Source organism: Talpa europaea (genome assembly GCF_964194135.1).
Source record: "Talpa europaea genome assembly, chromosome: 1".
In the NCBI taxonomy this organism is placed as follows: Eukaryota; Metazoa; Chordata; class Mammalia; order Eulipotyphla; family Talpidae; genus Talpa; species Talpa europaea.
The window spans coordinates 9,876,710-9,900,030 of NC_140073.1; the positions used below are offsets into that span (position 1 = coordinate 9,876,710).

The 23,321-nt window shown below is 38.3% G+C and overlaps 2 protein-coding genes across 2 annotated transcripts; both read left to right on the forward strand.

The window, feature by feature from the left end:
• Positions 1–1,040: 1,040 nt before the first annotated feature.
• LOC311179978 (olfactory receptor 5G3-like) lies at positions 1,041–2,133 on the forward strand (the record flags this gene model as incomplete). The annotated part of the gene is given in 2 exon segments (XM_084247647.1): positions 1,041–1,957; positions 1,959–2,133. Coding segments are annotated over 2 exon segments (1,092 nt in total).
• Positions 2,134–22,010: 19,877 nt separating this feature from the next.
• Positions 22,011–22,955, forward strand: LOC311170776 (olfactory receptor 5G25-like; the record flags this gene model as incomplete). Its single annotated transcript, XM_084233207.1, has 1 exon — positions 22,011–22,955. The coding sequence occupies one exon, from the start codon at positions 22,011–22,013 to the stop codon at positions 22,953–22,955; it is 945 nt and encodes a 314-aa protein (XP_084089333.1).
• Positions 22,956–23,321: the final 366 nt, after the last annotated feature.

The window sequence follows — 23,321 nt, forward strand, 5'->3', positions numbered from 1 at the left end:
TATTTGTTACTTTTCAGGACCATAGATAATGTCAGCCACCATAACTCAGAGGTTCCTGCTTTTACTCTGTACCCCTTTACTACTAAGTTACTGAGGGGAAAAGATGCACCAGAAGGAAAAGTATGCTAGCCCAAACTGCTATTTAAAGTTTATGCAAATAGAGAAGATATTCAGGATCATTGTCTTTGAGCATTCTGGACAAATGGCTGTCTATTCAAAGAAAACGTTAAGTGAAAAATTACCCAGAAGAAAGCTTTCCTTCCTTTTTCCCCTCATTGTCTTTATTTTCCTCTTCCATCTTATCCCAAAGGCCATTGAAGGAAACAGAGAGACTCTAACAGGACTGTTGCTCAGATACACACGCATCAATGATTTTCTTATTAGATTATACATTTTCTTATTATAAAATAAATTGAGAATATGCACACACAATTATATGATTGGGGAGGCATATTATGTGACTTGAAATACATAAAATAGAATCACATAAACTGTTACAGAATAATAAACAGAATTAGTAACTATAGAATAAATGCTGCTTTAACAGATTCATTTAGGAAACATCAGAGGAATGAGATAACATTTTGCTAATTTATTATGATGATTAAACTGAGGGATTTTTAATAAAAATATTAGGATGGCACTAATAATTCAGTAAGAACTGGAACTTCCCTGTTCAACCTTTCCTGGGGTCTAATGCTAAGGTCTAAATATCATTGGTCTTCACATATTCCCAATAAAGGAATCCTTAGTGGGTTTCATTATCCCATCACCCAGTAGGATGAATATGGAGAGTAATTTTCATTACAAATATAATTTTGTAACTTGAGGGAGTTTTAGATAACATAGTTGGCTTCCTCTTTCTATGGAAGAAAACAACCCAAAAAATTAGCTGTTTACATAGGGTCTTTGCAGACCTGTCCAGACCCAATGTCTCAAAATATTATCTTCTATTTCAACAACACTTCAGTCATTGTCTATAATATTTCCAATTAAAATTATCTGTCATTGGCTTTTCTCTCTTAGATTACAATCAACCAATGGAAGAGAGGAATCAGACAGCCGTGACTAAGTTTCTCTTCTTGGGCCTCACAGATCAGCTCCATCAACAGATAGTCCTATTCATCATGTTTCTCTTTGTCTATCTTGTCACTCTGGGGGGGAACCTGGGGATGATCACACTCATATGGATAAGTCCCAGACTCCACATTCCTATGTACTTTTTTCTTAGCCATTTGTCCTTTGTAGATATTTGTACCTCCTCTTCCATTGCCCCCAAGATGCTGTGTGATATCTTTGTGGAGAAGAAAGGCATCTCATTCATGGGTTGTGCTGCACAGATGTGGTTTTTTGGTCTTTTTGTGGCAACAGAATGCTTCCTCCTGGCTTCCATGGCATATGATCGGTACATGGCCATCTGTAAGCCCTTGCTGTATACACTCATCATGTCCCAAAGGGTCTGTGTGCAGCTGGTGGTAGGACCTTATGTCATGGGCTTTATTAGCACTATGACCCATACGGTTCTCACCTTTGGCTTACCCTTTTGTGGTCCAAATATTATCAACCACTTTTTCTGTGATATTTCTCCACTGCTTTCCCTAGCCTGTGCAGACACTGGGAGAAATAAGTTGGTGCTTTTCATCTTGGCAGGAGCTGTAGGAGTCCTCAGTGGTCTGATAATCCTGATGTCCTATGTTTGCATCCTGGTTGCCATCCTGAGGATTCAGAGTGCTGATGGGAGGCGGAAAGCTTTCTCCACCTGTTCATCTCACCTGGCAGCTGTGTCCATTCTGTATGGCACTCTTTTCTTTATCTATGTTCGTCCCGGCTCAAGTTCCTCCCTGCATATCAATAAAGTGATTTCTCTATTTTATACCGTGGTGATCCCCATGTTGAACCCCCTCATCTATAGTTTGAGGAATAAGGAGGTAAAAGATGCATTCAGAAGGAAGTTTGAAAGGAAAAGTTCTGATAGGTAAAATAGAACTCTATTTGTGTTGTTCCATTGGTGTTGGTACAGAACAAATTGTCAAAAGAACACTAGCCAAGAAATCAGAGACTGCAGGTGAACCTGGTTTTATCATTTCACAAATAACTTGGAAAATGGAGTGGTTCTTCATGTTTTCTGACTGAGGCTTGCTTTTTCTCTGTTGTGATTTCAAAATAATATAGGGATGGATAGAGAAATATTAATATGAAAGCATACGAGAAAAGGTGACTGTTAGGTAATTGTATACAGTTATGATTATGTGAGTTCTACTTCATTCAGACATGAAAACCAGAATTATAATGGAAAGTTCAAAGGACCACAAACAATATTAAGAGACAAATAAGAAAAGAGAAATTATTTATGCACACGTGCCAAACAATGGGCTGCTGTCTTAATATTCAAAGAACAGTTCTAAGAGTCCTTAGAATAACATTAGATTGATGGGCAAAAAGTGAATAGGCAATTCACAGAGTAAGGAATGCAAATTGCAAAAATGTAGAGAAAAAATATTCAATACTGTTATTCCTCAAGTACATGACATAAAATTAAAATGCCAATGTCTTTCAACACAGATAAAATTGAGTCTCCAAAGAGAGTGAGTTTCCTGTTTGGCTGTGTTCCTTATTACTTCCTGTTGATAATATGAATTGTGTTATTTCTGTACAGTAACTTAGCATTTTCCATTTGAAATGATAAAATTATATGGTACTTGACCTGGAAATCTCTCCTTTGGAAACCTAGACTACAGAAATATAAATGCTAATACATAAAATGACATTTTTTGGCACTTTATGTAACAAAGAAAAATAAAATAACTGGACTATTCATTATAGAAAAGTACATTTTTTTCTATGAAATGTTGTACAGCAAAAAAAGGATTAGATTCTTACAGGTGGAATTGGAGGGAACCATTTCATAGTCATTGTTATGTGAGAAAAAAATTAGATTGAAGACTGATGAGCAGCACCAATCATTAGGAAAAAGGGTGAGACCTGTAGAGTGAGCAGAATGTGTGTGTGTGTTCAAGTGCAGGTGAGCATAGGAAGGACACTAGGGGTTACCCCCACCTGTGAGCATTGATGACTTCAGTGGGAGGGGTCTCAGAGGAAGGCAAGGACAGATTTTATTCATACACACCTGAAGTGCAGCTTATTCATGCTGTCTTGAACAGTTGGGCTCCTTTTAGGTGTACCCATTTTGCCTTAAGATTGTGTGTGGCGGCACCATATACACCCTGCCAGTGTCCCCTATAGCTTCCATTGTATTGGTGCATTCATTGCAATTAATGAACCATTATTGATGTATTATTATTATTAAGGAGGATATATTATGATGGAGGCTCTGGGAGGACCCAGCACTCTATAGCAGGCCTGGAAGCATATTTGCATGATACTCCCTGGGCAGTGTTTCCTCTCATATTGGGGAAAGAGCTTTTTCTCAAAAGCTTTAGAAGTCAATGATGGAATTGCACCCAAGGCTCACATTTTCTTCTCTCAGACTTTTCATAAGTTCTATCCTGCTTCCCTTTTCACTGCTACTCATTTCACTCTCAGAGTCTGCAGTATCCTGTGGCCTGTGTGCCAGGTCTGCACTGGGACTGCTGCAGTGCCCCTTCCTGCCCTGCATCCCCCCCAATACCGTCAGACTCCTGGGCACTGCTATATAGACTGAAGACATAATCCTTCTGGGGATGTTGCCTCCAACCCCCTCAGAGGTCTACCTCTGAAATCTACTTGGGAGGGTATGTTCTAGCCTGCCCCAACCACTGAACCTATAAAAACTTACCCAAAGGAGAAAGTTCCTGAATCTTCCTGGGATTTATCTCCTACTCTCTGGAGTACCTGTGTTTTACCAAGTCCTCCAATGTTCTAGCAACTGTTGTAGTGGACAGGGGGCTGGTACTTGAGGATGCAGTTATCTGCATACTATGTTATAAAGAAGGGCAGGAGAGTTGACGTAGTCTTCAGGAAACATTGTCAATGAATATTATTGCTCAGGTCACATTACTGGAAGCTATTTCTGATTACATTAGAAAAGAGAGTGTTCCCCAAATATCTGACAACAAACTATGGGTAAACTGGAAGAAGAGGATAATGGTTTGGAGAAGGGTAGATTTGGATCTTAATTTAGAATATAAATGATTCTCAAGGAAGAACAACTGAAACAGTGTTGTGATGCAATATTACTTTAATGAAAAATAAAAAAAAAATAGATAAGAAATAAGAGACACTCAAAATCAGTGACTATAAAATATGTGTTCCTTTTATGACATATGTAAAAGAAAAATGTAGACATCATAGAAAGGAAAAATGAAAAAATAATATTCTAAGGTAATCCCATTAGTTTATTTTAATTTTAATAGACTTTGTTTTTTTTAGAATAGTTTTAGGTTAACAGGGATTTTGAGAAGACAAGTACAGGGTGTTCCCATATCCACCCTTCCAGCATCCCTGTAGCTTACATTGTCTTGGTACATTCATTGCCATTAATGAATCATTATTGATATGTTATTATTAAGTCCATAGCTTATTTGGATTTCCTTAGTTTTTTTCCTAATGTTCTTTTCCAGCCCTGGCTCCCGTCCAGAGCACCATATCCCCCTTAGCTTTCACGTCTCTTTGGACATCTCTGACTGTGGCAATGCACGTCATACTTTTTATCTCAGACATCATAGCTTTTATAATTAGAATATTTATAGCTTCCACTTCTCTTCCTAGTACTTTGAACACAAGGAATGCATTTTTAATAGTTATTTTTATGTCTCTGACCACTAATTCTAACATCTACATCAATTCTGGGTAAGATTAGATTGATTGTATTTTTCCTCTGTATTATAAGTCATGTTTTCTTTCTCTGCATTCTCTGTGATTTTTTTATTGCATGCAAACATGATGGGTCTCACTCTGCTGGTGCTGAACATTGAAGGATTCCTGTATGTGCCCTTGAAATTTGTACTGGGGCATTGGTACAACTCTTAAATCAGTTTTGTCATTTCCAACTTACTTTTAAGATTTGTCAGAGCACTGCTTGTTCTGGGGCTAATGATTGCTCACCACTGATTCAAGATTTTGTGAGTTTCCTACTTGAAATCTGAACATCTTATCTGAGGGGCAGGGATCTGCATTATTCCCAGCCCTGTATAAGGGCTGCATACATTTATCTCAAGTGCACTGATTCAATCCTAGTGCTGCCATAACAAAATGCCATAGACTGGGTGAAGAACAGAAATCATTCTTTCCTGAAATTCCACTCGCTAAACTTGATCTCATTGGAGATCATCAAATTAGGGGTTAGGGTTTCCACATGCGACTTTTGAGGAAGCACAATTCATTCTATGTAACACTAATAACAAATAATAGTGGATTAAAAAAAAATCTAACCCCTAACGAATAGGGACTTAACCTTTGTACTAAGCAATCTATAACATAACAGTTAATCAAAATGAGTGCTTCTTGGGGGGTCCCTGGTGGCACAAGTGTTAAAGACTTGGCGCTATCAAACTATCATGAGCCACTGCAGCTGGGGTTGGATCCCTGGCCAGGGAGCTGATCCACATGTGCAGCAGACCTCTCCTCTCTCACCCGCTGCTTCCCTTAGCAGTGTATTTCAATAGATCTGCCTGTTCTGCTCATCACAATGTCTGGTGAATCTTCTCACCTCCCCACACCTCTGGCCTACACCCCAGTTCTTGTATGCATAAATGAATAAATCTTTTTTAAAAAAGAATGTGTCTTAAAATTTCATTAAGCTATTTATCAAATTTGTTTTTGAGGCTGTTCTGGAATTTTTCAGATTCTTTGCTTGCTAATTACATATATGTTAGATTTCAAATGAAATTTGGTTGGTAAAATTCTATTACTGGGCATACAGTAACTTGATTGTTAAAAAAGTTAAGAATATAGTATATTTTATTCATAGCCAGAAATGTTTGCATGGGGTTTTTGACACCTAAGTATATGTTTCTTGTATGAAGTGTATCTGCAAGTGGTCTCAAGGATCCTGTCCCTAATTGAGAACTTTTTCCAGTCATTCTAAAAAAAAAAAAAACAAAAACACACACACATAAAACAGCCCATTTCCAAGTGCCTATGGTGACTTTTTGATTATAGATTTGATTTTCCCATATTTATATTCAGTTTCCCCGAACTGTACTAACTCTCAGGGACAGTGTTTGAATCGTGAGTTTCCTTGTGTTACTGCCAGTGTGTCTCGCTCAATATTATTTGGCATTTTCCAAAGATATCCCCAAGATGAAAGATTTTTTTTTTTTCATCATAAGCCTCCCTTTAGAGAACATAATCCCATTGTGAGGTAAAACTGGCGTAAACTCTATAACATTTATTTTACTCTATTTTCTTCTCTATGGAGTAGACTCTGGAGATTCTGGATTCTTCAGGGATTAGGTGCCAAATGACTCAAAATTTTTAAGAAAACTATGTACTTCATATTGTGCCCAGGAGAATTGGAAAAGGGCTAGGAGTTGTTTAATATGTTAGGAGACTCCAGATAATGAAGACAGAAATAACCTATCTTCATCAAACTATAACAAGAATTTGTGATACTTCAAGCCCCACCTTGAAGATGCTTAACTCTTTCACAAATTCTGGTTTAATTCTAAAATACTTAAAAGAGGCAACTATGGTATTTTGCCAGAGGTAAGTCTGCTTATTTTGGATAAGGTGAGTTTGTAATAATATAGTCTTATGATTTCATGATCAAAATAAGTTTTTAAAAGCCCTTTAAATAAAAAAAGTTAGCTCAAATATTCTTGTGCATGATTCACACTAAACATTAATTTTTTAAAAGATTTCTTTATTTACACATATAAGAACTGGGTACAGGCCAGAGGTGAGGGGATGATAGGATTCACCAAAGCAGAGGGGGGAGCAGAACAGGCAGATGGCCAGAAATATACTGCTGAAGGGAGCAGTGGGCGAGACAAGTGGGTCAGCTCCTTGGCCGGGGATTGAACTCGGGTTGCAGTGGTTGCTGATAGCTTCATAGCGCTGAGACTTAACCCCTTGAGCTACCAGGGAGGTCCTAAACATTAAATTTGCATGATTTTCAAACCTGCCTGGTAGGTCTTTTGGAGTTTTCAAAATTCATCCATTTAATGTGATTCTGGTAATGTACCATGTCCAGGTTCCACTGGCTGTGACTGACATATGATTTTCCAAAGATAATTATTTGTGAATTTTATTTTACTACTTTCCTTGCAATGATATGAACCCTTGCATAAACAAACAAACAAAAATAGCGACAATGAATCATGCTTCTTAGTTTGGAAGCTTACGTTTGAGGAAGAGATATCCATTGAGTGACATTTACCCATTTCACTAAAGCTAACCCAATCCCCAGGACATTTCTGTGACTTATTGGAGAGGTAAAATATACAACTACTCTTGCAACCAGAGTAATGCATTATGGCAATTCCATGTCATGTTTAACATGATGAGATGCATAGGGAAATGACACACTTTTGCATGTGTTAGGATGCTTGCTCTTGTCATGGGCTTTGACTGAGAATTGAACTGACATTTATGTTGTCATGAAAATTGTGCAGTGATACTGTAATGATGTGCATTTAGAGAAACTATGGTTGAAACGATAAAGCTAATTTTCTATTCCTCTTATTTGTTTATGCTACTATCTAACACCAAGCACTTGGTTACAAATATTGGTGAAGCAATTTTACTCTGTTCAAGTAGTTCTGTTGTGAGAAATGATGTATGGCATGTGATAAATGCTGCTTCTCCTCTACTCGCATATGGGGGGCTTTGAGCTGAGCTTCTTCCTGTTCTCATAGCCTTTCTTGCTCCTCCAGATGATCCATGTTTACATATTTTAGTGGATTGAAGAGTCTCCCAAATATTCATGCCTACCATTTATGTATGGAAATTGATTGCTTGCAGATGCAATTGAGTTTTAGAGATCATAAATAATTCTGGTGATCCTAGGACTGGCGTCTTTATAAAAAGATGAGAAGACATAGAGACACAGAGAGAGGAAGGTCATGGGAAGCTGGAACCATAAAGTGGTACTAATTGGTCACAAGCCAAGGAAGGGCAGGGAGCTTCAGAACTGGAAGAGACCAGGCATGCCTTCCTCCCCACCCCTTCCATAGCTCTAAGGAACGAATTCATGCCAGCACCTTAATCTTTGGACTCCATACCTGTGCGAGAATGAATTTTGTTATTTTATATCACCAAACTTGTGGCTATTTGTTGTGGCAAACAAAAGTAATATAGCTATGCATTCATTATGCATCTCTGCATTTGTTGTCTCGAATTTGACTGGAATGTAAGGTCCACTGGTTTGATAAATACTTTGTCTTTTGCAAAGATAGAGCTTCAGTGTCCAGGACCCTGCTTGATGTCCAATGGACAGGCAAAAACATTGGCTAAAGAAATAAATGCACAGACAGGACATTATCCTTCTCCAAACCATTGCCCACCTCTTCCCAGTTTACCCAAAGTGCAGAGTCAGAGATTTGGTGAATGAATTCCTTTCTATTATGATTAAAAAAGAGGACCTGAGTTTTTAATATTTTTGTCTTTGCTATAAAGATCCATTTTCCTCTATGTATTATACATATTAAAAAAACAGTAATTCATAATATTTTACAAGCATGTTGTGAGGATGAAGAAATATCTAATAGGTGTGAAATAGAAGAGTTTTTATGAATGTTCATGTACTTCTCATCATTTAAAAAAAGTATTTACAAGATGTTATGATTTTATAAAGCTGAGTAGCAAATTCAAGGGTATTAATTATATACCATTTATAAATTCTTACGTGTTGGACTTGCTGGGTCTTCAAAGCACACTAAAATTGAACTGTAAAAGCAAATACTTGTATTACTGAAGAACATAGACTCCAATTACAGTTAATAAATAAAAGGTTTTATGACTTTATTAATTATTGATTGTAATGGTTGTTTTTTCTTGCTCTCCTTTCAGACTGCCACCTACAATGAGTGATAAGAACGAAACAGCAGTGGTTGAATTTTTTTTTTTTCATGGGCTTAACAGATAACTTTCCATTGAAGATTACTCTCTTCTTGATATTTCTCCTTGTTTGTATTTTGACTCTTGGGGGGAACTTGGGGATGATCATCCTCATATGGATGAATTCCCAACTCCAGACCCCCAAGTACTTTTTTCTAAGTCACCTGTCTCTTGTGGATATCGGTTCTCTTCTACTGTTGCTCCAAAGATGTTGTATGATACCTCTCAGGAGAGAAAAGCTGCCGCGGACCAGCACAGCAGTGAGCGATGAGGTCGTCTCAGGGTTGAGAGACTGCGCAGGGTGGTCAGGGATTCGGTTAAAGAAATGACAAACAGACACACTTCAAGAGTGAAAATCTGAGTGTAATTTTATTTGAGTTGGTGACCAGTATATATATGTTTTCTAAAAGCATAGGAATGGCGAACATCAGTGAAGAAATCAGCTTGCTTATAGGTTTAGCTTATCATTGACAGGGCAGTGATTTACATCTGGACCCAGGCGCATTCCTAAGTAGTTAGGCTATTAATTTTTCTTTTTGTTTTATATGATTACTTTTTGTTTTAACTACTCACTATTACTATTAATTAACACGGGTGAATTTTACTTTTCACAATGTAACATTTTTATCATTTAGATTAATACTAACAAGGCTAAGTATACAACAGAGAAATTATTAAGCTAGCAGTTCTATTAATACACAGAGTTTAGTAACGTTTCATTTGAATCAGCCTAGTTATTAGATTTCGTATGTTCTTTTTTAATCGGCAAACCAATGACCTTTTAAACAGAGAAAGAGAAAAGATTTTAGAGAGACAGTTATATTAGAATAAAGTTTGTGGGTCTAGAGAAGGTGAGATAAGTTTCCGTGCAGACAGCATTCCTGTAGTGGCTCCTGGTGGTCGTTATCTTTCAGCAGGCTTCCGTCTTATCTATGTCTTCAGGCGGTTTTTGCTGTTCTCCTCCTGCGCGCTGGTTGCCCAGCTGGACCTAGGGATTCCTAGAGGTCACTGCAGGGGGAGGTGCAGCAAGTATATCTTCAGGGGGTTTTGCTGTTCTCCGCCTGCGCGCTGGTTGCCCAGCCGGACCTAGGGACCGTGGCGCAAGCCATTAGCCCTAAGGGTCACTGCAGGGGGAGGTGCAGCAAAAAGCCATCTCCTTTGTGGGCTGTGCTGTGCAGATGTGGTTTTTTGCTGAGTTTGTAGTGATGGAGTGTTGCCTCTTGGCCACCATGGCATATGACTGCTACATCACCACCTGTACATGGTCATCATGTCCCAGGAGCTGTGCGTGCAGTTGGTGGTTGGGTTCTACACTGTGGGCATTCTAAGTGCCATAACCTACAAGATCTTCACTTTTCGCTTACCCTTTTGTGGTCCAAATGTGGTGAACCACTTTTTCTGTGATATTCTCCCTCTTCTTTCCCTGGCCTGTGCCAACACGCAGAACAATAAGTTGATTCTTTTTACCATGGCTGGCTTTATAGGGATACTCAGTTCCCTGATCATCCTGGTCTCCTATGTTTATATTCTCAAGACTATATTGAATATCCAGTCTGCTGAAGGTAGGAGGAAAGCTTTTTCTACCTGCTCTTCACACCTGTCTGCTATCACTATCTTGTATGGTGCCCTTTTCTTCATTGTTATACAGCCCAATTCAGGTTCACCCCAGAATGTTAATAAAGTGGTTTTTGCATTCTATAGCACGTTGATCCCCATGTTGAACCCTCTTATTTACAGCCTGAGAAACACAGATGTAAAAGAAGCAGGACAACAATTACTAGGACAAAAGTTCTGCTGGATAGGTAATTTAGAGGGTGATTTTTACCATCACACAGTGCAGCAGCTAAAGTGTTTGTTAAGAAGACAGTTTGAGTTGACCTAAGGAGATATCGGTTTGAATCCTGACCACACCGATTATCAAGAGGATTAAAAAAAATCTGTTATCATTTCTGATTCTCAAAGTCTTAATCTGCAAAATGAGGGTGATGCTCTGAACACCACCTAAACTACTTTCTTCTCTACAGTTCTGTATTTTTATGAAATATATCCCATCTCCCATGAATGCCATCTTTCATTCAGGGACTGATATAAAGTGCTTCTGAGCAATGATTTCCTCGGTTTTCTGGTATTCCCTTCTAGGGATTCGTTCTTCCTTTATAATCTTTAAATTCAATACATTACCTAGAAGGTTCTTTATGATGAGAGTCAAGTTGTAGGGTAAACACTGACATTGACTTTTCTTTGAAATGCAAATGCCTGACTTAAGCTTGATGCCCAGGTTTCTACTTCAAAGAGAATTATCCTGAATGAACACAGTGCCAATTACAGTACTAGAGCAGGAGCCACCTGCTTCCTCCCACTGATGATCTTTTGTTTTCCAGATCCTGGTCAATTTAAATGACACTTTGTGCTCTGTGTGTTGGTGTTGTCTTTTTCCTTTCTCTCTTCCTGCTCTTAAATTCTTAATTTTATGTTTTCAATTCACCAATAAATAGTAAGCCTTGAAACCATAGACACCACTTCCCCATCCCGGACCATACTAATAGCAGGATTCTGGCCTCCTGTGTGTGTGTAATGATATGTGTGATGGATCTTGCTGAAGAGCATCTTGCAATCATAATAAGAACCACAAGGACCCTTCCAGCCACAATATTGATTATTTATAGGGTGCAATTAGTACAAAACCTAAGTCTGTTAAAAACATTTGAATACAAAAATGGAATGAAATTTTATGCTTCATAAACAGTACATTGAAACCTGAGGCAGAAAATTGCAAGGGCATAAACATGTGTGATATGTATGAAATTAGTACATGACTCAGTATGAATGCTTGAGATATAAGTTGTCAGGAAAAATTTTAAATGAATGTATAAAACAAAAATAATATATCATTACTTAAAAATATATAATCTTATGTGATTTAAGGAAACATGTGTTTAAGGGTTTATCTCTTCTACTTTCCTTTATGATTGTTATTCTGCTCATTGATGTCTCTCTTTAGCTAAAAATTTTACCAACTTTATTGACAAATATAGTTGAAATATTTACATTGTCTAATGTGATGATTTGATACATTGTGATAGAATTACTTCCAGTGAATTAACACATACATTATCATGTTTATTTTTCTTGTGAGAGCATTGGATTACTCTGTCTCAGCAAATTCCAATTATATATACAGCATTGTTGGCTAAAATCTCCTTGTTTGTACATTTATGCTCAGACTTTATTCATCTTACAACTGAAAATTTGTATCCTGAATGCGTTTTTAATCCGAACTGATTTAAGACCCACATCTTCCTCAAGGGAGTGCTCACTGTCTGAGATTACTAATTCTTACTCTCTTTCTTTGTCTGGGTTTTACAAAATGTTAAAATATTTATGAAATTTGAGCCCAAAGCTACTTCCTACCCTTACATTTAAAATTATCATACAAAGGGTGGAGCAACATGGCGGCGAGGAGACGCTGCGAGTAAGATCTCCCATTAAAAAAAAGTTAATAGGGAGGGAAAGCGGCAGGTCCCAGTGAGAACTGGGACACGGAAGACAAACGGACGACTCCAGCAAACTGCCCGAAGAAGAAAGTGGCCATAAAAGAGGACCAGAAGGGAGGAAAGCACAGAACCCTGCTCCCCTCCCCCACCCACAGAGTCGGCACTCTCCGACCAGCAGAGAGGAGGAAAACAACAAACTAAAACGACCAACAAGAACAAACTACGCAGCAAGCGGGACTGGGAGTGGAAAGGAACTATTGCAGCCACCACACCCCGTGAACGGGAGCTGTGGAGAACCCTGCAGGATTCGCCGCGGAGGTGAGTGAACGGCTCCGGGTGCCATTGGAGAACAGCAGAGAACCCGGAAGACCTGCACACAGCCCAGGGCCGGCCGGTAAGCTTGTGTGGAAAAGCTGCGCGCTTGGCGCGCTTGAAAAATAAACGCGGATCGGGATCGCGGCTGCCCAGGTCCCCGCGCCTGCGACCTAGGCTTGGGAGGAGACACGTGGGGGCCCTCACTGAGGTGAAAGTCTCTCACTGAGTAAGCAGGAACCAGGCGCCCGGACATGGGAGTGGGGTGCAAAAGGCGCCATTGCTGCAGCCACTGAACTGGGCTACAGCTCGCGTCCTGGACCTGAGGGCTTTGGAACTGAGACCCGGGGCATGAAATTCGGAGCGTGGGTCCTCCACGTCGGTGGGGCACAAGGCAGACACAGCACCCCAAAGCCGTTGAGGTTTTCCCTACCATTCCCGCTCTGTTCCCTGTCCCACGGGGTGAAGAAAAACAGCCCCCCACGGACTAGGAGAGATCTCTGGCGCCACCTAGCGACCAGAAAAAAAGTCACTAACACCCAGGGACCTTTCTTGAAACCTGCAGAAGGCTCCTGAAGGAACCCCTGGCCAGCTGGGAAGTTAGCCCACCCCAAGCCCTTCAGACCAGCAGTCTGAGCCCACAGGGGGAGCAGGCACCCACAGCCAGGGCAGACCGGGTGCGCAGAAGATTGTGCCTGAGACCGGACATGCAGGGAGTGCGTCCCGCATCGCCATTTTAGAACAGGGATATTTCTTCAGGAAAGACTGCATGCAGAAGGCTCCCTCAGGAGCCAGAGGTGAGTGGGGAAGCTCGCCCACGCCAGGCCACTTCTGGCCTGCAGTCCAAACCCAGAGGGGGAGCGGGAACCCACCGCCGGGGCAGACCAAGCACACAGGGGTGTGTGTCCCCACATTGGCATTTTAGAACAGGGACCTTTCTTCAGTAAAGACTGCTTGAAACTGACAGATGGCTCCTGGAGGAGCCAGAGGGGAGCAGAGAAGCTCACCCAAGATGCCGGCCAGTCCCAGCAACACAGTGTCCCAATGCATATGACAAATTAGAAAACAGACAGTAGGGAGTAGAAGAACCACACGCAACCTAACAACGCCTCAGGAAAGAAGCACACCACAAAAAGAAAACCACCCTGCAGATTGCAACGACAGTAACTTGGAAGAACTTCTGAGCCTTCCAGAAAGAGAATTTAAAATTGCCATGATTAAAAAAATGACAGAACTCATAAAGGAAAACAATGGACAGAAGAATGAAATTGAGTCCCTAAAGAGGGAATTAAAAGAAACACAGGAGATCAAAGAATTAATGGAAGAACTAAAGAACTCTGGGAAAAGCAATGAAAGCAGAATAGATGAAATGGAAGAACGAATAAGTACTCTTGAAGACACAGAAATAAAAAGAACCAAAACAGAAAAGGAAAGAGAAGTATGAAGGAAAAAGAATGAAGAAAGACTTCGGGAACTATCTGACTCCATGAGGAGAGGAAATATAAGAGTTATAGGAATTCCAGAAGGAGAGGAGAGAGATGTAGGAACAGAGAAAATATTCCAGGAGATAATTGAAGAGAACTTCCCAAATGTGAAGAAGGAGCTGAAAATTGATATACAAGAAGCAAGAAGAACACCAAACTTCCTCGACGAAAGGAAAAATACAGCAAGACACATAATAGTAAAGCTCCCAAGAATCCAGGACAAGGAAAAAATAATGAAGCTGACAAGAGGGAAGAAACAGATAACATTCAAAGGAAAACCAATCAGGCTGACATCAGACTTCTCCGAAGAAACACTACGGGCAAGGAGAGAGTGGAGGGACATAGTCAACAGACTCCAAGGAAACAGATGCCAACCAAGAATACTCTATCCCGCAAAGCTCTCCTTCCTCTGTGAAGAAAGAATAAGGACCTTCCCAGACAAACAGAAACTCTGGAATTTCATTATGACTAAACCCCCACTCCAAAAAATACTACAAGGAACCCTAAAGCCAGAACCTCAGAGGGACGAATAACAAAGAAAGAAGGCCAAAAAAATAAAGTTATTAAAAGAATAAATAAATAAAATCAAAGGAAAGACAAACACAATGGCAAATACAGATGCTAACATATCAATATTAACTCTAAATGTAAATGGACTAAACTCTTCAATAAAAAGACACAGAGTTGCAGCCTGGATTAAGAAACAAAACCCAACCTTTTGCTGTCTCCAGGAAACACATTTAGCTACAAAAGATAAAAATAGGCTCAAAGTTAAAGGATGGAAAACAATCCTACAAGCAAATGGACCAAAAAAGAAAGCAGGAACAGCTATACTTATATCAGATAAAACAGACTTCAAACTCAAAAAAATAAAAAGAGACCCCAACGGTCACTACATTATGATCAAGGGGACAATACTTCAAGAAGAAATAACACTCATTAACATATACTCACCAAACGAAGGAGCACCAAAATATATCAGACAACTGTTGTCCTCTCTGAAAACAGACATCAGAGAAAACACATACGTAGTGGGAGACTTCAACACACCACTATCAACATTGGATAGATCAACAAGACAAAAAATAAGTAAAGAAACTAAAGCTCAAAATAAGGACCTAGAGCATTTGGGCTTAACAGACATCTATAGAACACTAAACCCCCAAAAAAGGGGGTACACATTTTTCTCAAGTGCACACGAATCATTCTCCAGGATCGATCACATACTGGGGCACAAGACAAATATCAACAGATACACCAAGATAGAAATCATACCAACCATCTTTTCTGACCATGAAGGCATCAAACTAGAAATAAACCATAAAAAGAAGGCAAGGAACTTTCCTACCTCATGGAGATTAAAAACCACACTACTGGAAGACCACTGGACTAATGAGGAGATCAAAGAAGAAATTAAAAAAATTCTTTGACTTGAATGACAAGGAGGACACCAATATCCTAAATGTATGGGATGCAGCAAAAGCAGTAATAAGAGGAAAATATATAGCAATAGAAGCTCACATCAAGAAACAAGAAAGAACTCAAAAAACAACCTAATCTCGAAGCTCAAAGATCTAGAAAAAGAACAACAAAAAAAACCCAAAACCAGTAGAAGAAAAGAAATAATAAAAACCAAAGCAGAAATAAATGAAATTAAAACTAAAAAAAAAAACCAATCCAAAAGATCAATGAAACCAAGAGCTGGTTCTTTGAAAAAAATCAATAAAATAGACAAACCCCTAGCCAGGCTCACAAAGGAAAAAAGGGAGAAAGCACAAATAAATGAAAGAGGAGAAATCACAACGGACACAGCAGAAATCAAAAGAATAATCAGTGACTACTATGAACAGTTATATGGAAACAAGTTCAACAATCTAGAGGAGATGGACAAATTTCTACAACTCTACAATCACCTAAAGCTCGATAAAGAAGAAATAGAACACCTAAACAGACCAATTACAAGCAGCGAAATTGAAATGGTAATCAAAAACCTCCCCAAAAACAAAAGCCCAGGACCTGATGGATTTACAAATGAATTCTACCAAACATTCAGAGACGAATTAGTGCCTATCCTTCACAAACTCTTCCAAAAAATTGAGAAGGAAGGGACAATACCAAACACATTCTATGAAGCCAACATTACACTAATACCAAAACCAAACAAGGACAACACAAAAAAGGAAAACTACAGGCCAATCTCCCTAATGAACACTGATGCAAAAATCCTCAATAAAATTTTAGCTATCAGCATCCAACAATGTATCCATAAGATAATTCACCACGACCAAGTAGGATTCATGCCAGGGACACAAGGATGGTTTAACATCCGAAAATCAATCAACGTTATCCAACACATCAACAAAAAGAAATATAAAAACCATATGATAATATCAATAGATGCTGAGAAAGCTTTCGACAAAGTGCAACACCCATTCATGATAAAAGCCCTTGAAATTCTTGGGATACAAGGAACATACCTCAACATCATAAAGGCCATCTATGACAAGCCAACAGCCAGTATCATTCTCAATGGTGAAAAGCTGAAAGCAATTCCATTAAGATCTGGAACAAGACAAGGATGTCCACTCTCACCACTGCTTTTCAATATAATACTGGAAGTCCTAGCCAGAGCAATAAGACAAGAGAAAGACATCCAAGGAATCCAAATAGGAAAAGAAGATGTCAAACTATCACTATTTGCAGATGATATGATAATATACATAGAGAACCCCAAAAACTCCACAGAAAAACTAATTCAACTCATCAATCAGTTCAGTAAAGTGGCAGGATACAAAATCAACACGCAAAAGTCAGTAGCCTTCCTATACGCAAACAATAAATCTGAAGAAGAAGAAATCAAAAAAACCATCCCTGTTATTATTGAAACAAAAAAATCAAATATTTGGGAATAAATCTAACAAAAGAGGTAAAGGACCTATACAAAGAAAACTATAAAACACTGTTAAAAGAAATAGAAGAAGACACAAAGAAATGGAAAGACATACTCTGCTCATGGATTGGAAGAATAAACATTATTAAAATGGCCATCCTACCAAAAGCAATATACAGATTCAATGCTATTCCAATCAAAATTTCAATGTCATTCTTCAAAGAAATAGAACAATTATTGATGAAATTCATATGGAATCACAAAAAACCCCGAATAGCCAAAGCTCTCCTGAAAAAAAAAGAAGGGAATGGAGGCATCACACTCCCAGACTTCAAACTCTACTACAAAGCCATAATCATCAAAACTGCATGGTATTGGAACAAGAACAGACATACAGACCAATGGAACCGAATAGAAAATCCAGAAATAAACCCACAGATTTATGGTCAACTAATCTTTGACAAAGGAGCAAAGACTATGCATTGGAGCAAAGAAAGTTTGTTGAATAAATGGTGCTGGGAAAACTGGGTTGCTACATGCAAAAGAATGAAGCTTGACCACTACCTCACAGCATACACAAAAATCAACTCAAAATGGATTAAAGAACTAGACATAAGACCTGAAACCATAAAATATATAGAAGGAAATATAGGCGAAACACTACGTGATTTGCACATCAAAGACATCTTTACAGACACATCACCCAAAGCAGTGATAGTGAAGGCAAAGATAAATAGCTGGGACTACATCAAATTAAAGAGCTTCTGCACAGCAAAAGAGACAATAACAAAAACAAAGAGAAACCCCACCAGCTGGGAGAACATTTTTGCACCCAACACTAATGATAAAGGACTGATCACAAAAATCTGCAAAGAGCTGATGAGACTCAACAACAACAAAGAAAATAATCCAGTCAAAAAATGGGCAGAAGAGCTAAAAAGAAACTTCTCTGAAGAGGAAATGCAAATGGTCAACAGGCATATGAAAAAATGTTCAACATCACTTGTCATCAGGGAAATGCAAATCAAAACTACCATGAGATACCATCTTACACCAGTGAGAATGGCACATATTAAAAAAACTAGCAACAACAAATGTTGGCGAGGTTCTGGAGAAAAAGGAACTCTTCTGCACTGTTGGTGGGAGTGCAAACTGGTCCAACCACTGTGGAGAGCTGTGTGGAGATTTGTGGACCTACTAAACATAGAGCTTCCATATGATCCAGCAATTCCACTCCTAGCTATTTACCCAAAGGACACAGAAACATCAATTCCAAAGGGCACCTGCACCCCTATGTTTATAGCAGCACTGTTTACAATAGCTAAGCTTTGGAAACAACCCAAATGCCCAAAAAGAGATGACTGGATCAAGAAGTTGTGGTACATATACACCATGGAATATTACTCAGCATTCAAAAAAGATAAACACATGCAATTTGCAGCAACATGGATGGCGCTGGAAGGGATCATGCTCAGCGAAATAAGCCAAAAAGAAAAAGAAAAATACCGGATGGTCTCACTCATAGCAGGAATCTAGAAAACTTAAATAAGGGACCAGGAAAATGAATAACTATAAGAAAGTGAAAATCAAAATCAACAAAAAACTATGAACCAGAGACCCTTTTTGGGGGGTGGGGGGCGGGAGGGGAGTGATTGGGGTCGGGATGGGGGGGTTGCAATTGTATGGGGAATATAAAAATAAAATTTATTATTAAAAAAATAAAATTATCATACAGCCAATGTGGATTATTTTTGTTTCTCATGGATGCTATCAAATTTATAGCTCTCCATTATTGTACAGACACCTTCAGTTCACCTTCTTTTTAGTTACTTATATCTTAGTCTCCCTTTGAGATTTATCATGTTCAAGAGATTGTTTCTGAGACCTCCGGTTATGATTCCATCTCCCCAGTGACTTGTGGACCAATCACAGGTCCCTACTGCTACACACCCAGACTGCTCTTCTGATGACAATTTCTCTGAAGCAAAGGCTGTAGTTGAGAATTTCAAATTTGTACAGTGTTAAGGGTTGGTACCCATTATGTAGTACTTGGAGTCTTAAACTGGAATTTCAGTGTGTGTGTGTGCGTGTGTGTGTGTGTGTGTTTGTGTGTGTGAGATAATGGTAGTGATCCCAAAGGGAGTGATAGTATCATTTTTTGCAATTACGCTTGACTCAACATCTCCAAATTATTCTCTTATGAAATAACTTTAATATCTACTCTATAGTACTGATCTCCTGAGCTTCTCATTCCTTAGGGAGTTGACTCTCATTTACACAACAAGCCTTTAGGAAAAAAAACCCTGCCTTCTGTGTACTGTGTAGAGTTGAGTGAATGAACTCCTTTTTAAAGAGCTGTTGGAAGTTCCAGTCTTCAAGATTGTATCACTATAACATTTATCCTCTTAGACATCTGAAGAATCTGGGGATTATCATGTATGTACATATGTAGGGTAATTCACTTTTAAATCAGGACATGCATTTCACTTTGACATAAGTAGCAAAGAGTATAGAGGGCATATTTCTTTAAACAGGTAAGTTATTTCTTAAATTGTCTCCAGGAGACCAGATATGGAAAATGATGGGAAAACATCATCTCTGAGCTTTCTTTGAAGAATAATTGGTACAAGTAGAATATTTAGTCTATGTCTTTGTTTTAAAAGACTTAGCTTGAATGTACACTTTGGTTGAATTTTGTGTTTTATATAGAGATACTTATATAGAGATACTTTTATATAGAGCTGCCAGATTTATGGACTCTTAAAGTATTAATACTAAGAGGTTTTGAATCCTCTGGGTGTTAATTTCTTAGCTTTTTCCTATTTTGGGTATTATAAATAGAAAACTAACCTGAATGAGTTGAACACTTAGGCTACTCTTTCCTGAAGTCTCATGTACATCTACAGTCAAGATTGTTCCCTAATCTTTTTACTGGAGGGAAGTGAAGTAATAGGCCTTCACAGTCAGAAACTATTGTTTTCTCATAATTGTTTGAATTGATTGATGGTTATATTCTAGTTTGATCCTTATAGAAATTGTTTTTATAGCCTTAATTATTACAGCATTTAAAGTGATTTATTACCATCTTCCTTGAGTAATAACAAATATGAGCTTAAGACCTGTAATGAATTTCTATGATTATCAAATATTAAATTCTTGAATCATTTCACTACTAAGGTATAGTTTTTCCAAATAATCTTCAATTTCACACTTGCTTTTTTTTAACCTTAAGATCACATGAGGCCAAAGACTTTTCATTAACTTTCTGTTAAGCAAAAACACTTTTCAAGATTTCTTGTCAGGGAGGCTGTTATTAGACAGCTGTGGATGTTTCTCCAGCTGCACATCCCATTCATAGTTTGTTTGGACTCATTATGACATTTCAAGATCCAAAATGTAGGCTTCTCTTCTTCAATTTTCCTTCTTATATTTTTCTTATTTTCCCATTTTTTCCACTTTCCAATCATTCTTTTACTAAAAAATAACTTTTTATTGAAATAAAGATTCATGTGATGCTTTAAAGATAGGACAGAGAGATCCCACATGTCCTTTATCCAGGTTTTCTGAGTGGCTTTATCTTGTCAACCTCAGTACAACTTAAAACTAGGAAATTGACATTGGCATGACCTGTGTGTATTGTTCTATATCATTATATACATGTGTAGATTTGTTTAACCATTACCATAATCAGGAAATAAAATTATCCAATCTCCACAAAGATTGCCAGTGTACTACCCTTTTGTAGTCACACCACCACAATACTTCCCACACCATTCCTAATCTTAGGCAAACACTAACCTATTCACCATCTCTATGGTGTTGAACATTATGAGACATTTACATAAATGGAATTATAGTATATGTGACATTTTGAGATTGGCTCTTTTCAACTGAGTCTAATGGCCAAACACCCATCCAAGTTGTTGTGTAGATCATATCTTGGTGTTCTTTATTGTTGAATAGGATTCTTTATTATGGATATACAACAGTTTGTTTAACCACTCACCTACTGTGGGATCATTTTGGTTGTTTCCAGTATATGGCCATCAAGAATAAAAACTTCTATGAACAAAATTGTACAGGCCTTTGTGTGGACATATGTTTTCATTTCTCTGGGCTAAATACCCCTTTCATCCTTAAATTGTTGATTTTATTTCCCAGCTTCTAATAGCACTCAGTTGGTTATAACACCTACTTGGTATTTAAGAACTGTTTTTTTATGGACTAAAATTTTGATAATATCAGCAGAATATACATTAGTAATAAGAGGAATAGGTATTATGGAGAAGGTACCACAGAGGAGATACTGCTGGAGATTTTGATTCCTGTTCCAAAGCCAACTTCCATGGTCTGATCTTTTACTCCTTAGACATTAGGAATTTTCACAACTGAAGAGAATCTAAAAGAATTCATTTTTAGGCAGGTTGGAATCAGCTAGAATAAATCAGATACACATACTATCTTTTTTTTAATGAAAATTTTGTATACTTAGTTCAAAGGCAGGGATTTTAAGAAATATACAGTGGCACAGTTAGAGGATTTGTCTTTGATAATCTCCAAAGGTCATGGCTAGGTTTAAAATTCTGATTTTTTTTCAAAAATCCTTTTCTGATCAAGCAAAAAACTGAAGACACAGTAAGGTTTAATGACTTACTCAGCGTCACTCAGATGGTAGTTAAGATGATCACCAGTAGAATCCAAGTCTTATCTCTCAGCCCACAGTATGAAACTTAAAAATAAGTCAAATTCATTCTTTAAATTAAGAAACACCTAACTATAAATTGATTGCAAAGAAAAATATTTCTTTTCCTCATTACAGATTAAATCAGAGAAATGGATTACAGGAATCACACTGTGGTTATGGAGTTTTTTTTCATGGGTTTAACAAATCTCTTTCAGCACCAGATTGTTCTCTTTGTGATATTTCTCTTGGTTTACCTTGTTACCCTTCTGGGCAACGTGGGGATGATCACCCTCATTTGGATGGATTCTCGACTCCATACACCCATGTACTTTTTCCTCAGCCACTTGTCTTTTGTGGATGTCTGTTCCTCTTCTGTCATTGGGCCCAAGATGTTGACTGACATCTTTGTGGTGAAAAAGGAAATCTCTTTCTTTGGTTGTGCTGCCCAGATCTGGCTTTTTGGTCAGTTTGTAGTGACTGAATGCTTCCTCCTGGCTTCCATGGCGTATGATCGGTACATGGCCATCTGTAAGCCCTTGCTGTATACACTCATCATGTCCCGGAAGGTCTGTGTGCAGCTGGTCATAGGACCTTATGCCCTGGGCCTTATCAGCACCATGACCCACACGACATTCACCTTTCGCCTACCCTACTGTGGTCCGAATATCATCAATCACTTCTTCTGTGACCTTCTTCCTGTTCTCTCCCTGGCATGTGGAGATACACATGTAAATAAATTTTTACTTTTCATTTTGGCTGGAGCTCTAGGGGTACTCAGTGGGGTGATCATCCTGGTCTCCTACATTTACATTGTTGTTGCTATAATGAGGATCCGCTCTGCTGATGGGAGGTGCAAAGCCTTTTCCACCTGCTCTTCTCACCTGACAGCTGTCTCCATCCTTTATGGGACCCTCTTCTTTATCTATGTACGTCCAAGTTCTAGTTTTTCCTTGGATATCAATAAAGTAGTTTCTGTATTCTACACAACTGTGATTCCTATGTTGAACCCATTTATCTATAGCCTGAGAAACAAGGAAGTCAAAGATTCTTTCAGAAGGATGTTTGAAAGGAAGAAATTTCTTATGAATAAATAAACTAGAGTATCATTTGTGCTACAGATTGGGGTGTAATGCATTATGGGGGAAAGAACTGGGGGCTGGGAGATGGGAACCCTACATTAAAAGTGAAATTTCATCTTTATTACTCTGTATATAATTGATGTCACACAACATCTTGAAGATACAATTTTCTCTCTCCATTTTTGTATATCTCATTTAGCTGTGAAACTGTGAATAATGGGTTATAGAATCCAAAACTTCAGAAAATACTCATAGGCTTTTGTGGAAAATGAGAGGTACTTAGTTATATTTGAAATAAATGGTAAAAAAAACTCAACCAGTGAATTTAATGGTACCTCTGTTTTGCTCACTTGGCTATGAACTTGACCTCGACTCTTTCTT